General features: G+C 47.0%; 1 protein-coding gene across 2 annotated transcripts in view; it reads right to left on the reverse strand.

Annotated features, from left to right (window-relative positions):
- Positions 1-10,475: 10,475 nt before the first annotated feature.
- Positions 10,476-15,612, reverse strand: part of ERCC6 (ERCC excision repair 6, chromatin remodeling factor) — a 77,477-nt gene continuing 72,340 nt past the window's right edge. For both annotated transcript variants that reach the window (XM_025212985.1, XM_014523502.2), the window contains 2 exons: positions 13,614-13,677; positions 10,476-12,703 (listed from right to left, as the gene is read on the reverse strand). In XM_025212985.1, coding sequence (XP_025068770.1) covers positions 12,269-12,703; positions 13,614-13,677 — 499 coding nt within the window. In that variant the 3' untranslated portion in view covers positions 10,476-12,268. The remainder of the gene's footprint in view (positions 12,704-13,613; positions 13,678-15,612) is intronic.

Consider the following 15,612-nt stretch of genomic DNA (forward strand, 5'->3'; position numbering starts at 1 on the left):
CACCTGGGTTAGGTGGAGGTCCTGCACACAGTGTAAGAACCTCCATGAGCGGCTTGTTTTGGCTGTCTCCTCCTCCCAGCAGATATCTAGATAGTTTAGATCTCCCATGACCACTGCCTCCCTCGCCTGTGTGGTGTCTGCTAGCTGCCCAGAGAATACATCATCTAGCTCTTGATCCTGATGAGGAAGCCTATAGTAGACACCCACAACCAAGTCCTTTTCCCCTGGCTCCCCCTGGATCCTGACCCACAATGCCTCGGTGTTCCCCTCCTCCACCCCCGCCTTAATGGTGGAAGACATATACTGCTCCTTAACATAGAGTGCTACCCCCCCACCTTTTTTCCCCACTCTGTCACGCCTATACAACCTATACCTCTCAATGCCTACCGCTCAGTCATGTGTAGAATCTCACCATGTCTCGATTAGTTCGACTAGGTCATACTGGGTGCTAGCAAGCAAGAGTGCGAGCTCCTCCTGCTTGTTCCCCATACTCCTGGCATTTGTATAAAGACATTTTAGTCCCCCAAAGGGGGCTCTTGGTGCCACTGTGCCTTGATGGCGTGTGTTCCCTTTATTACTTACCTGGTGCGATCTGGCATCTTGTTTGTGGTTTACCAACCCTGGGCTCTCTTCGACCACTGGTTCCCTGACCCTCCTAAAGCAAGTACTAAATGATGGCGCAGTAACAACTGTGCCATGGGGGGCATGTGTAGATATGCCCAGTGTCAAGTTTACGTAGTTGGTAGGTATGAAAAATGATAGAGTCAACTGATAGAATCATAGATAAATAGGGCTGGAAGGGAGCCCAAGAGGTCATTCATATAGTCCAACCCCATATCAAGGCAGTATCAATCCCTGACACACAATTCCAGACAAATGTTTGTCTAACCTGCTCTTAAAAACTTACAAGGATGGAGATTTTACAATCTCTTAAGGCAATCTGTTCCAGTGTTTAACCACCCTCATGGTTAGAAAGTTCATCCCAGTATCCACTCTAAATTTCACTTGCTCTAATTTAAGACTGTCCGGTCATCTGTGGTCACATAGTCTATCACCACCTTCTTTATAACCACCCTTCAGGTATTTGAAGACTGTTATCAAATGTTCCCTCAGTCTTTTCTTTTCCAGACTAAACAATCCCAGTTTTTCTACCCTTTTCTCATAAATCATGTTTCTGAGAAACAAGAGTTCATTGAGTTAATCTAGATTTACAGCAGCAGAAGAAAGAGCATTATGTTAATTTCACAGTGGGTTCATCTACATGTGCAGTTAATGTGCTTTAAGGTTACTGTGCCAGGGAACATGTCTACACATGTGCCTGCATTGGGAGCAAATTTGCTCTCATTGGGAACAGTGGAATCCAAGGCTGCTCCTGCCCGGCCTGAAGTGGCCAGGGGGAGCTCCAGGCTCCCCTGGTGCCAGACCTGGGCTGGAAGGGGGCACAGGGGTCAAGCCTGGGTTCAGGGGGTGGGAGAGAGAGAGGGTGCAGGGGGCAGCTCCCAGCTATATGCAACTCAGGATCGCAGCCCAAGTTGGCAGTGCTGGCTTGGGGCAATAACCTGTGGCCAAATGGTAACAGTTTCCTGAGCATTCCCCCTCATGTTGCTTGCTAAGGGGATGGGGATGCTCTCTGTCCCCAGAGCGCTGAGCCAGGCACAGAGAGCTTCCCCATCCCATCAGCCCTGTCACTGCCCACACAGCACACGCCCCATTTGGCTCCTGCTCCCTGCCTGTGCCTGGGGGAGGGGAGCTGGGAGCAAATCAGTGCCAGAACTGGGGGGAGCTGTGGGGCCCCAGGCTTGTGGGTGTGCTCCAGGAAGGGGGTTGGCTGGATGTGAGGCACCGCTGGGGAGGCACTCACAGCTTGGCAGGTGGTCGGGTGCAGTGAGGTGGGTGGCTCAGCACAGAAGCACCACCTACTGGCCCGCCACAGTGCCTGCCCCCGGCGCTGCATGATTGGGTGCAAGGCCAATCAGCAGCCTGCAGAGCCATGGCAAGGCAGCACGGTACATGACCAAGCAGGGTGTTGGTGACTGCTGCCATGTGTGAGCCCCTGTCCCAGCACCGCCACTACGCGCACCCTGGGGAAGACATGTGCCCCAGGATCAGCATGAGAGCAGGGCAGGCTGTGCACTGCTGCAGGCTGGGGCCAAGGCAGCACTGGGCTGTTCTCAGCAGGCGTGTTGAGCCAGGCTGTGCTAAGAGGAGGCTGGGGTCTATGATGAATTTTGGGGTGGCAGCCCCTCCCATAGCCCCCTCCTAGTGCTGCTGCCGCTCAGCCCACACTTGTGACTGGGCTTGGGTGGGGCGGAAAATTGAGCCCCTCACAATGCAGGAGGGAATGAGGCAGGGGCAAATCATTCACCCCTGCCCCACTCCCTCCTGCACTGTGGGGATTGTCCCATGACGGCCCGGCTGGGGCCCCATTCACAGTGAATGAGGCCCCAGATGGACCATGCTGTGGGACAATTGGAGCCTGGCGGCTTGTCCAGGGGGGTGGCTCTCGCCACTGTATGCACCGTGGGGAAGCCGGGGGAAGGCATGTGCCCCCACCCCTTGGCTGCCCCACATTGTGCCCATGGACAATATGCTGGGCTCTGATTGTCCCATGACCCAGCCCAGCCCGGGCCTCATTCACTGTGAACAGGGCCCCATCTGGGCCAGGTCGTGGGACAATCCCCACAGTGCAGGAAGGAGTGGGGCAGGGGTGAATGATTTACCCCTGCCCCATTCACTTCTGCACTGTTGGGGGCTCGAGACCCATCCCCACTCCCTCCCTCACTGCTGGGGGGGGGGTGGGGAAGGGCAGAATGAAGCCCCCACAGTGAGAGAGGGAGCGGGGCAGGAACAGGGACTGGGGTGAATGGGTCCCCAGCTGAACCAGGTGGTGGGACAAGTGGAGGCCTGGGGTGATGGGGCCCCACTTCCCTACTCTGCTTGTCCCACCGCCCTGCCTGTTGGGTGGGGGGGGGCACTCACCCCAGCCTCTGCTTTTGCCTGTGCCCTGCTTCCCCCCTCACAGCAGAGTCCTTGATCTGCTCTCCCCCCGCCATGGCCCATTTCTCTTCCCCGCCAGACTTACCTGTTGGGAGAGGGGGGTGCATGCACACATGTGCACTCAGCCTCCCCAGATAATTTTTTCTCCCTCCACCTATGCAGTGCCTGCCCAGCCACAGCCCCTCCCTCACCATGGGGGTCTCAATCTGCCCCCCGTGCTATTAAAAATAAGAAGAAAATAATGAGCTGAAACTGAGACTGAAGGGGTTAAAAAGGTTTAAAACCCCTGGCCTAGGGTGATTAGGAGCAAACTGCTCATGGTCAGCATCTACACGTGTGCTACAGCGCAGTACATAATGCGCTGTTAATCTAGTACCTGTATTTCTTGGTACTAGCAAACTGCACATTCATTTAATGTACTGCAGAGTAAGTCCCATGCACATGTATAAAGTGAAACTTAATTGTGCTTTAGTTTAGTCTAATATGCAGTAAAGTAACTCATGTAGACATGCCCAGTATGAGCTGGATGGTAGAATAAAGAAAGTGACCAACATCTCCTTTCATCAAGCTTTATGAAAGCACATTTCGAACTATAGATAGAGTCCAATTATCAACCCCCCACCCCCCGGTCATCATCTGAAAAAGCTGCAAGAGAAAAACTTCATTAGAAGCTGATGTGCAATCCCGATGTATAATGGCCCATTTCCAATCAGTAACAACTGATCATTTGCTGGGGGGGGGGGGGGGGGGGGGGGAGGTATGTTCTCTTCATCTTTGTGGGGGGGGGGGGGGGGGGGTGATAACTATAGTCTCCCAGATCCAAAATGTACCCATGCCAATTTAAGAAACTATGTATTGGACTGGACTAACATGCCAGCATACACCTAATTCATACGCTGGCATTAGGTGAATGCCAACAGCTGGCATAGTAGATTCAATGGACTATATCATTAGGTAACATAAAATTGGCATAGCTCATCTTTGCCTTCACCTCTGGATCCACTCCAGATTTTCTATATCATTCTTAAAAATGCAGTGCTAAAACTGGACTCATTCACTTCAGCTGAGTTGTAACCAGTACCAGGTAGTGTTACTATCAATTCCTGCATTTTGCATGCTACATAATACTTATAGCCAAGGAACCTGGATGTAAAAAAAAGTCCAGGCTCTCTTCTGATTGAGCAGATTTGTTAGTTCAAAGACTAGCAGATTCAAATCTCAGTGTGGTCTAGCCAAAAGGAGGGATACAGCATCACACTTCATTAACTGCAAACATTTTTGAGATGTATGGTTTTTTTCCATAGATAACACCTACTTACATCTATTTGGAAATGCAGATGGACTGTTGTCAGCAATAGACATATTTACCATCACGTCAGGGAATTCTATTCAGAAGAGGTGTAGCATACACACAGTTTTAGATGGAATCTTTTTCCTTCCAGGGCATAATTTAATTCTCAGAACAAAGGACATAACATGTTGTGTAGCTAATCCAGTTGAGTTTATGTAAAAGGCACAGTAGAGGCAAAATACTGATGTGGATCAAATCATCATATTAAAAGCAGGCATAAATCTCTACTTTTTGTAAATGTATAGTTTAAACTGGAAGGGAAAATTATGATTTAATCTGATCTCCCACAAAATGCAAGGGAGAGGATTTAACCCAATAAATCTAGTCCATATCACCATAATTCCCTACAGAAAAATCAGGATTTCTAGGATTTTCCCCCCTTTCTTCACATGATGTTCCTACTGTTTACTGTGTGGATAGGTAGATCACAAATTATGATTGCACATTAAATTTAGGCTTGATCTACACTATAAAGTTTTGCCGGCAGAGCTCTGTTAGCTAGGGGGTGAAAGGTCATTTGTTCGAGCTGATGGAGCTCTGCAGCAAGAAGGCTTCTGCCATCAGAACCTCTGTGGTAAGGGAAAGCAGTTTAGCAAAGCTGGCAGACACTGACCGCCCTGCAGCTGCTATAAAGTGCATCTTCACTAGGAGGCATTGCTACCACAGTTCTGTCAGCAAAGTTGTGGTGGTAGCAGCTTTGTAAAGTACACAAACCTTAAGAGGACAAGTTGGGTTGGACCCAACTTGTAATACTGTTCCAGAAATTATATTTTAGTACTGTAGCTCTTCGTGCAAATGTGTGTTTTTAGTTAATATATCCTATTGGAATGGTTTTCATCAGCAAGATAGTATTATGTATTTCTTCTAACACATGATCCTGGTAAATTGTAACAATTATTTGCATTTTCTGCTCACAAAAACACATCTGGATTAACTCTTAGAACCGACATAGTTTTGGAAACATATAAAGGCCACTCTGCATAAGGAGTACTTTGAAACAAAGGCTGCATATACACGTTCAAATAATCTGGAAGAATTCTCCCAGGTTTTTTCTACTAGAAAAATTTACCCAGAACTGTGTACACAGACATTTGAATATGCAGGCCTTGAGACCGTGCAGTGTTGACACTGTGTAACCAGGGCTAGGGAACTGGCTAGACTCTGCTACTGGGGTGGGAGGAGGACCCTGTGAACACATCAGCGTTCTGCATTAGTCTGCCTGGCAATAAATAGCAGCATTGCATAGGGCAACCCTAATTGGCTGACCCAAACTGACTACAGTCAGCCTGTATTTCCTTGCAGCACAATGTGGGGACTGTGGAAGGAGTGTGCTCTGCTCCTTGCTGGAGTAGCAGAGTCTAACCAGCAACATACTATCTCCCTGGGAGGGGAGAGGAGGAAGGGAGATGCTGGAGGACTATGTTCTCTTCTGAGAGAAGCCACAGCATGTACAGACATTCACTCTCTCAGCAGAAACTGTCCTAGGAGTGATTCAACCCTGGTTGTTCCCAGGTTATTTTTCTCTTGGAATGGGTAGTTTTACTCTGGGAGAGAAAGCCTGAATATCTCTACATTCATGGGTTCTCCAGGGAAGGCAGCAACTCTCCCAGGACAAACTGAATGTCTATGTGGCCAAAGCCTTAGTATGCCCACATCTTGAATACTGTGTGCAGTTCTGGTCTCTACATCTCAAAAATAATGTATTAGAATTAGAAAAGGTACACAAAAGGACAACAAAAGTGAGTAGGGATACGGAGCAGTTGTCATACCCAGATAATCTAAAAAGGGTAAGACTCTTCCTTTTGAAAAGAAGACTGAGGGTAGATATAGTAGAAGTCTAACATGATCATGAAGGATGTGGACAAAGTGAATAGACAGCAGTTATTCATCAAGTCCCAGGATAATTGGATGGGATGATATAGTTGGGGACAGTCCTGCTTTGAGCAGGGGTTTGGACTAGATGACCTCCTAAGGTCCCTTCCAACCCTAATTTTCTATGATTCTTTACTAGAACTAGGAGGCACCAACTGAAATTAGGATACAGGTATAAAACTGACAAATCCTTTTTTACACAGCTTGTAGTTAACTTGTGGAACTCATTACTACAAGAGGTTGTAGAGGCAGATGGCCAGGTTCAAAAAGAGACTAGACAAATACATGGATGGTAGATCTATTAATAGCTGTTATTAAATGGAACAGTCAGAGATGTATCCTTTGGCATCTCTAAACCAATGATGGTGGGTGCCATGAAGGGTAATGAACAGGGATCCTGGTTTTCCCCGATTAAAAAAAAAAAAACCCAAACAAACCACAAATTCTCTGCTAAACCCACTAAAATCCAAGATTAAAATTAAAGCCCCCCCCCCCCCCACCACAGCCCCTGCTCCCTCAGCCCTGCCAGAAGGGACCCCCCAGCTGCCAGAGGTATGGACTTAGGTCCGCGGCCCCCTGCCCCCACTCCCCGCTACTGTTGGCTCAGGCAGGGCGGCTCCCCGCTGCTGTGAGCACTCCCAGGGGGCAGGGGGGTCCTGTGCCCCCCCAGATCTGCACCTGGGGCAGGCACAGGCTGAGGTTGCTGCTTAGCTGGGTGGGGCTTGGGGCCCAAGGCTGCAATGAGCAGCTGCAGGGCCCCAGCAGGAAACAGGATTGGACCATGGGTGGCTCATCCGGGGGAGGGAAGGTTCCCTGCTGTGGTGTGCACTCCCAGGGGGCAGGAGAGACCCATGCCCCCCAGATTTGTACCCGGGGCAGGCACAGGCTGTGGGCTCGAGGTCCTGCCCTGCTTCCTTCCCCCGGGCGACCTAGTACAGCTGGGGACAGCGGGGCAGCGCAGGGATTCCTCGCCGCTGCAAGCTTCCTTCCCCTGCTGCCCTGGTGATGTGCCTCCAGCACCTGCTGCTTTGTGGGGCACAGCCCCGCATGCAGGAAGCGCGTTGCTGGGGTAGCAGGTAGCAGTGGTGAGGAGATTTTCTAAGCGGCTTCTCAGCTCCCTGCCATGCTGGGTTGCAGTGAAGCAGGGCGGCAGGGAACAGCATGCCCCCTCCTCGCTGCTGTTCCCTACCACCCTGCTTTCCTCCCCTGTGACCTAGCGCAGCAGGGAGCCGAGGAGCTGTGCAGAAAACTTCCTCACTGCCCAGGTGACGCGCCTCCTGCACGCAGGGCTGCATTGAGGGCAGTGGCGCAGACTGTGCCCACCAAAGCAGCAGCAGGCACTGGAGGCACGTTGCCAGGGCACTTGGGGGGAGAGGGAAGTGCACATCAGCGAGGAATCCCCACACCACCCAGCTGTCCCCAGCTGTGTTGGGTCGTACCCACCAGGGTGGGGAGGCCCCAGGGGAGGAAAGCAGGATGGGAGCTCGAGCCTGCAGCCTGCACCTGCCCTTGGTACAGATCTGGGGGGGTGTGGGTCTTCCCTGACCCCTGGGAGTACACGCGCTAGTGGCCCTTTCCCTCCGTGTCATGAGCCACCCGTGGCCCCACCCTGCTTCCTGCTGGGGCCCTATAGCTATACATTTCAGCCCTGGGCCCCAAGCCCCACCTGACTCAGCAGCAGCCCCAACCCTGCTCAGCTCCCTCCCTACAGGGGCCTCAATCTCCCTTTCCCCACCCCCACTTACCTGTTGGAGCTTCTCTGCAGACTGCTTGGAGCCACATGCATGTCTATGGATGTGGCACTCCCTGTCTTTCCGCCTTCCTCCACTCCCTCCTAGCCTGCAGGGAGCTCACTGCAAAATGGCAAATTCCGCGGGTTTCTCTGGTAAAATGAGAAATATGCGTTTGCCTCTGGTAAAAGGCAAAATCCATGGTTTACTCCCTTTATACATGGGAAATGGAAAACCCGGATCCCTGGTAATGAACACGAGACAAATCTCTGTAGATCAGTGGTGCTCAGCCTTTGAGTTAACCAACTTGCCAGGCTAGCCATTGATGCAACAATTTGTCAGCAGTGGTAGCAGCCTCAATTGCTGCTTCCTGCCACTGAATTTGTGGATCCGTGGGGAGCCTTGCAGGCTAGATAACATGGTCCTGTGCATGGGCAGTGTCAGATCTGGGTGCATGGAATCAGACCAGCACACAGGGTCACACGAATAGACCGAGCCTATGTACCAACCACACATGGGATTCTGCCTGTGGACTGGCCTTGTGCCACTTATGTGGTGTTCAGGGCCAGACGGTTGGGCACTACTGCCCTAGATATATCCTGTTCAGTGCTCTCCCTCTAAAGTATCGACTGTGGCCAAAGATACTGGGCTAGATGGACCACTGCTCCGACTCAATATGGCACTTATGTTCTTAAACTGAAAATGTGGGTATATGCTGAATTTCTCTAAGGCTGTAAATTGACATTGTATTTGTCCTGGGATCCTACAGACATACAAGTCTGTTGTTCTATTTCAAGTCCCTCTGAAGTTTGTGGGATAAAATATGCCAATGCTTTTTTCTGGAACATGGACACGTGTGGATTATTGTGAGTCATTCCTGGGATAAACTGGCCAGGCTGTGTACTCTTGCTCACCACCTACTGGCAGAGGTGCAGCAATACAATTTGGAAGGTTGATATCTATTGTGCTGGGTATCTATTTGACCCCAGCACAATCCTGCCTCAAAAGGGACGTTTATGTACACAGCCTACGTACGTTTAGATCTCCAAGCCACATTTTCAAAAGAGGAATGTAAGTGCTTATCTATGCATGGTATTAGTCTGGAATTGGCCACTCCAGAATAACTCTATGTATGGAAGAGATGGTTTTGAATGTGCATTAAGCTAAATCAGGCAAGGCTATCCAACTTTGACACACCCAGGGCTTGCACATAGTGCTGGTGTGCAGCCCCTGCGCCACAAAAGGCAGGGCCACATACTGAGGGGTGGCCACCTCTGCAGGATTCCCTGCACTGTACAAGCTGCACTGGTGCCATGTGGCCCACTGCCAGCAACATGCAGCACCATCCTGGGCTCCCGTTGCACCAGCAAATAGCAAATTCTTGCAGCTGACAAAACTCTCAGCCCCACCTGTGCCCTACATGCAGCCAGGACTGAGAGTCCCATCAGCTAATGGGACTCTTAACCCCAGCAACTGTGGAGTGCCCCACCCCACTTTGTGGGTGGGAGATCACAGCTGCTGCAAATTCCCAGCCATGCGGTGTGTGGAGTGCACCTGCAGGTGGCAGATAGCAGCTGCTGCAGTCTCCCAGCCATGGGGATGTGTGGAGCCCCCCAGGGCTGGGAAATTGCAGGTTCACCCTACGGTTGGCAGGACCCAGAGTCCCACAGCTGCCAGGCACTGCAGGGGCTTAAAGTCTCCTCAGCTTCAGGACTCTCAGTCTCAGATGGGCATGATGCACCCCTGTGGCTGGGAGCCCCATCAGCTTACTGGGTCCCCATCTGCAGGGGAAACCCTGCTACACATGCAAATTAAAGCTGGATAGCAATCAGCTATGAAGTTAGTATGCAGTTTTGAGGTCTATCTTTATAACTGGTTTGACCTTTTTATGGTACGATAGGTATTTTGCATGTGTAGCTGGTCTTGGTTTAATTCCACAATTAACCAGTTAATTGCACAATAGCTGTAAGATGTAGAGGTGGGTTTAGTGCCTAAAGTTATTTTTCAAAATTGAACTTCTCTGCTTTTTATAGAATGATAGAAAAGTAGTGTTTGAGAAAGACCTCAAGAGGTGATCTAGTACTACCTCTGATCAAGGCGGGATCATCCTTGTCTAAACCATCCAAGACAAATATTTATCTATCTTGCTCTTAAACTTCCACAACCCCTCTAGGAAGGCTGTACCAATGCTTAACCCATCTAATTATGAGAAAGTTCTTCCTAATGTTCCACGTAAATTTCCCTTTTTGCAATTTAGGAACATTGTTCCTTGTTCTGTCCCCTTGGCCAAAATGGACAGGACAGTGTTTCAGAAAATGCTTATTCAATCTTTAAAAATCTTCCTCAAATTAACAGTTAGAAAGAAACTTAGAATGCTAGGTTTTTTCACTTTCAATTGACATGAAAAACCATTACAGTTCTTAATTTGAATATAAGCAGAACATAAGTTCAGGCTTGAAAAGATTACCTAACAGCAAAAAAAAGAAAAAAAAAAGACTGGAGATAAAGCACTCGTCTAAGAGGTGTTTGTTTCATTCTACTGACATTTTATTAAGCTTATAAAGGCTGAAGAGTTAAAGTTATGTACAGGTCCATGTTCATCAAAAAAAAAGCAGCCAAACGAGATGAGAAAACTACAAACTTCTATTTTTCTAGAAGTGGAAATATGCCTTAAAGACTGAAAGTATTTGAATCAGGGCACCTGAATTCTGAAATTTAGAAGTCACAATCACATTTTTGCTGCAGTCAAGAAGTTTACATTTAATTTCTGAACTGTTCCAAACAAAAAATGACTTTTTTTTTTTAAACTTCTTCTAGGTAAAATGTAAGCAGAGGACTTGGAAAAAGCTCAAGGGCTATTTTTCTACTTGTTCCAGAGCAAGAAAAGAAGTTTTTATTTTTACTTCACCACTCACCCTTACGCTTGGTTTGTTTTTGTATTTTATTGGGAAATTGAATAGAAATTGCTTATTGTTAATAAATGCAAACAAAGCTCTACAGCTGATCAGCTTTGGTATAGCGACAGGGAGAAGGAAGTCATTGGTGGCATGTGGCCATTTTTTGTTTAATTTATACATTAAACTTTCCACTGCTGCTGCAAGGAACTGACAATTCTCAATTACAAATGGCATTCTTGCAAGTTTTCCACTAAGACTTTTTCTATTTAGCCCACTGGCACTTTGAGAACAGATGCAAGCAGGCACTGCCCAGTATAAAAATTAGCTTTACTACAATTAGTACATTTTTTTTTAAACTTCAAATTCATTTATTGCTGGCCTGGCAGCCATGGAGACTTAAGATTTTTTTTTTTATCTACAGAACAGGAACAATATGATACCCAAAATATTACTCAGCCTTTACCTGTACTGACTGTACCTACAGGCATAATGATAAATGATAGCACGACCTCCATAGCCAATTCACTTCTTAGACTTTCTTGAGACTGAAAACAGGTAACAATTAGTGCCAACTATGGTAAGTTTTTATGTTAATGGAAACAAGAACCACAATATACCAATATGAACCAAACTTCATTACCAGACAGGCTTTTCACTAACATCTTAATTGACTTCTATGGTAGTAAGTATTATAGCAGTTAAATGTGAAGGGTCTGAGGCTGGATTAGAATGGATAAAAGCGTTCTTTTATAACCCATTACCAGTCTCTCCCGAGTCATGCAGATGCTGTGCCAGGCTCTCTATTATTGCAATTAAACTTTTATGGCAGTAAGTTTTTCCCCAGGTTAATTACTGATACATGTCAAATTTCATACATTAATTGCATCTGATTTTGCCAGCACACCCCAACAAGCAAATCCCCTTATTCCCTTACAATGATTTCTTGATATCAGTACAAAGAAATTACTTTCACATACTACCTTACCCATTCATTATTAATATCTGTTTGGCAGCATGCTGTGTCTCCATATGACCATTCAAGTAATGTACAGAATATAAAAGACAGAATAACTCATTGAATCTCACATAAATTGGCTAAAATATGACAACATCCATGGTTCTTACTACAATAAGAAGTTATTATGTTCCCCAGTGCATTTATATTCAGATTCTTTAAAAATAAAGATGCTGCTTTTTGTATTGTTTTAACTGTGAGGTAGGTAACACTTTCATATAAATAGTATAAAGAAGAAATCTGTCATTAAGCTTCTTCACTGAGGCAGATTTTTAAGTGTGGCACCATGCTGTGCAAGTTAGCAATTAAAATATTAAACTAAATAAAATCCCCCCTTTTAAAAGACGAATAAAAAATCCTTGGAAACAGTCTTGGCTTACACACAGGTGGACCCCTGACCAAAGAGTCAGCGGAATTCTGGCTTTAGTTTCCAAATACCTTCACCATTTGGACTTCTGTGGAAAATACAAAGATTTCTCAGAAGTTCTCGAAAGACACAAGACTGTGCTGATGATAACTTGGACTCAAATGCCTCCAGTATCTCCCGAGTACTGGCTTGTCCATCTACACAAGCCTGGAATGCAATAAAGTTTCGAACATCCACTAGCAAGTCATCATGCTCTGTTGAGGCTGGAAGAGGAGCAGAAGCTTGCCGATGATTCTCAACGCCTTCATTCTCTGTCCTCTGAGGTAATATAAGGTGGTTCCTAGCCCTCATCTTAGCTAACAAAGATGATGAATCTAGTACACTAGATGATGACTCTCCTGCTTCCGTTTTCCCATCAAAATGCATGCTGGAAATGCTCTTCTTTATATTCTCTTTCTTTATATTATCAACCTCCTGCAAAGAAACACAGTTTAGAAAAAGATGGATTTTGAAATTCACTCAACTTTCTTAATTAAATCTCCCTGCCATGTAAATTAAAAAAAACTAACAAAGAACTGTAGAAGACATCTACATGAAGTAATATACTCCAGAATCAATACATTGTTATCTTAGCTCAATTCTGTTTTTCAGTAACTAGGAAACTACAAAGATCTCTGGGTCTCAAATGAAAGTGAATAGAACATGATGAATCCAAGGGCCTTGCTACACATTCAAACTAGTGATGGATAGAAACCAGCTATAAAAGTTGTTACACACTTTCAAGCACTAATTTATAACTGGTTGGATCTTTTTATAGCTGGATAGTCATTGTTATCATGTAATAATTATTTTGCATGTATGGTCAGTTTGAATTTATTGTGTGATTCACCAGTTAACTGTGTAATATATGTAACGTGTAGTAGGGGCCAAAGACAATTTCATTTGAATTAGATTTGTTTTGATGCTACATTTTTGGGGGGTGGGAAGGAAATTATTTAGGCATACTTGAAGACTTTTCAAACTTATTGGAATTCTGCATAAGACCAGGGGTGGCCAACCTGCATGTGGCAAACAGCAAATCAGGGAGGGGGCAGGCAGCACAGTGGCAAATAATAGAGGCAGCAGATATCAAAAAGGTAAATGAGGCAGGAAACAAAAGGCAGGGAGCAGAAGGCAGAGCAGCAGATTGGATGGGGAAAGGGGACTGAATTGGCACTTAGGGAAGGTGTTGGGCTTAACGTGTAGCACACCTACCAAAAAATTTGGCTGTCACTGATATTGAATAATGACAACTGTTTCTGAGACATACATGCTGAAGAGCTAAAGCTAAGCAGTTTTACTTGCATCGGTTACTGAAAGTGAGGTTCCCAGGTGCGTGCCTTACCTTGCATTTCTTTCCAGGAGATGGGTCTTGTAGCATAGGATTTTTCTTTTGGCCAAACCTACTCCTAAAAACAAGCAAAAATTCATTATGACAGAGGTATCTATAACATGCAGTTTGCCAGTGCAACCTCAGTGGCTTGCCATAATTTTTTATTAAAATAGTATGTTAAACTAAAAAAAATTTGAAAAGCAAAACAGCAAGTTCTCCATCTTCCCTGCACAATGATTCATTCATCTGTGTATGAGACTGCATGTGCACTATTGAGCTTAGAAATGTGCTGAAAGCATATAGCTGATCAGAACAGTTCCCACAAGTGAGGGCCCTCCAGTGGAAAGTGCACTTTTCAAGTGGCACTAAGAGTTTGAGTTGTATACCCCTGCATTACAAAATCCCCCTAAAAAGGCATAACAAAACTTTTATTACTGTTATAAGGGTTCTAAGAACCTTCCCTGAATACTGTCACTTCTCAATCATCTGTAAGAATTTCTTAGCATCTACAGACTTTAGGATGGAATTGCTACTATCAAAGGCTTGAGAGCAGTAGGAAACAGTACCACAAGACATGCAACAATTTATTTATATAGGCCTTTCAACCCAAAGTACTCCACAAACATTGGTCAAGTCTCAGGTAAAATCTGATAGCAATTAAACACAGCAACCCCACCCAACAGGTTAAGACAGGAAGTAAAAACTACCAGAAACCTGTGAAGCTACAAAATGAGTTCAAATTAGCAGAATGTAATTTGAAACCTAGGCTGATTTCTAGAGTGCTGTGCAACCCTTAATGACCTTAAGTACAGAGGACACTGGTTGTATGCCCCATTCAAGGATGAATAGGAAAGTCCAGGTGCCCACTCCATCCTCTACACCAAATTCTTGTTGTGTAATGGATGCAAAAAGCCGAGTTAGTCACTCTAGGCTAGAGTTGTCCAACTTCTAAGTGTCTGGGGGCTGGACAAGCCACTTCTCCCCTCCTGCTGCATTACACACATGGGCAGCCCTGCTACCACTGCTGCACGGCCCATGTGGGCAACTATTACACTGCATGTCCCTGTACCTCCTGCACCAGGTGCACAGGCAGCTCCCACTACAGCTTCTTTGCTGCATTGTGCTGCAGGCTCCTCCAGTACCAGGGGCTGTAGTCGCCTTGCCTCTTGGGCCAGCAGTAAGTGAAAGCCAGGGGATGAGGGGGAACCTAGAGAACCCATGAGGTTGCACATTAACCCCTTATGGGTTGTATGCAGCCCAGAGGCCACCAGTTGGATAGTCCTGCTCTAGGCTACTTGTATTGGTTTCATACTGCAATCTAGTGTGCTTGGGGCATGGAAGGGGTATAGCACACTAGAAACCTTGAGAAAGCACATCAGCTCCTAGGAGCCTTTTCCTTCTAACTTATGATCAGGGATCTGGATTTTCCATTTCCCATGGAAAAAATGGAGAAAGCCATGGATTTCCCACTTTTATCAGATAAGACACAGATTTTACCATTTAGCAGAGAAAGCCACAGATCCCCTGCTTTTGCATAGAGCTCTGCAGGCATGCAGAGTTCCAGCCTGCAAGAGCTGATTGCAAAAAGGGTGGGAAACCCCCAGCCCTGCCTGGGGGGTGGGGTGCCTGAGGCTTTTTGTCAGTCTCAACGCTCAGCTCAGGCTCGCTATTCACTCCTGGAGCCTGTAAGGTTAGGTATGTGGGGCTTCTGGGAGGCTGGGGGTTGTGACGCAGGGCTGGGTTGGGGGGGAAGCTGGCTTGGGGCTGAGGAAGTGGGGAGGTTTTGGGGGAAGCACTAGAGTGCCTAGCCGGCTGCACATGGACTGTAAGCGGTGCTATTGGTCTGACCAGGCTCGGTGCCTCCCCGTGCAGCTTCCCTTAAGGGCTGATAGCGCCACCTGCGGTCCACATGCAGTCAGCCGGGCACTCTGGCAGGGAGCAGGAGGTGTTGGGGGAAGCCCTGGAGTGGCCAGCACCACCACCCACCTGCTGCTTCTGTGCCGCTTGTCTG

The sequence above is a fragment of the Alligator sinensis genome, unplaced genomic scaffold (assembly GCF_000455745.1).
Source record: "Alligator sinensis unplaced genomic scaffold, ASM45574v1 scaffold163_2, whole genome shotgun sequence".
In the NCBI taxonomy this organism is placed as follows: Eukaryota; Metazoa; Chordata; order Crocodylia; family Alligatoridae; genus Alligator; species Alligator sinensis.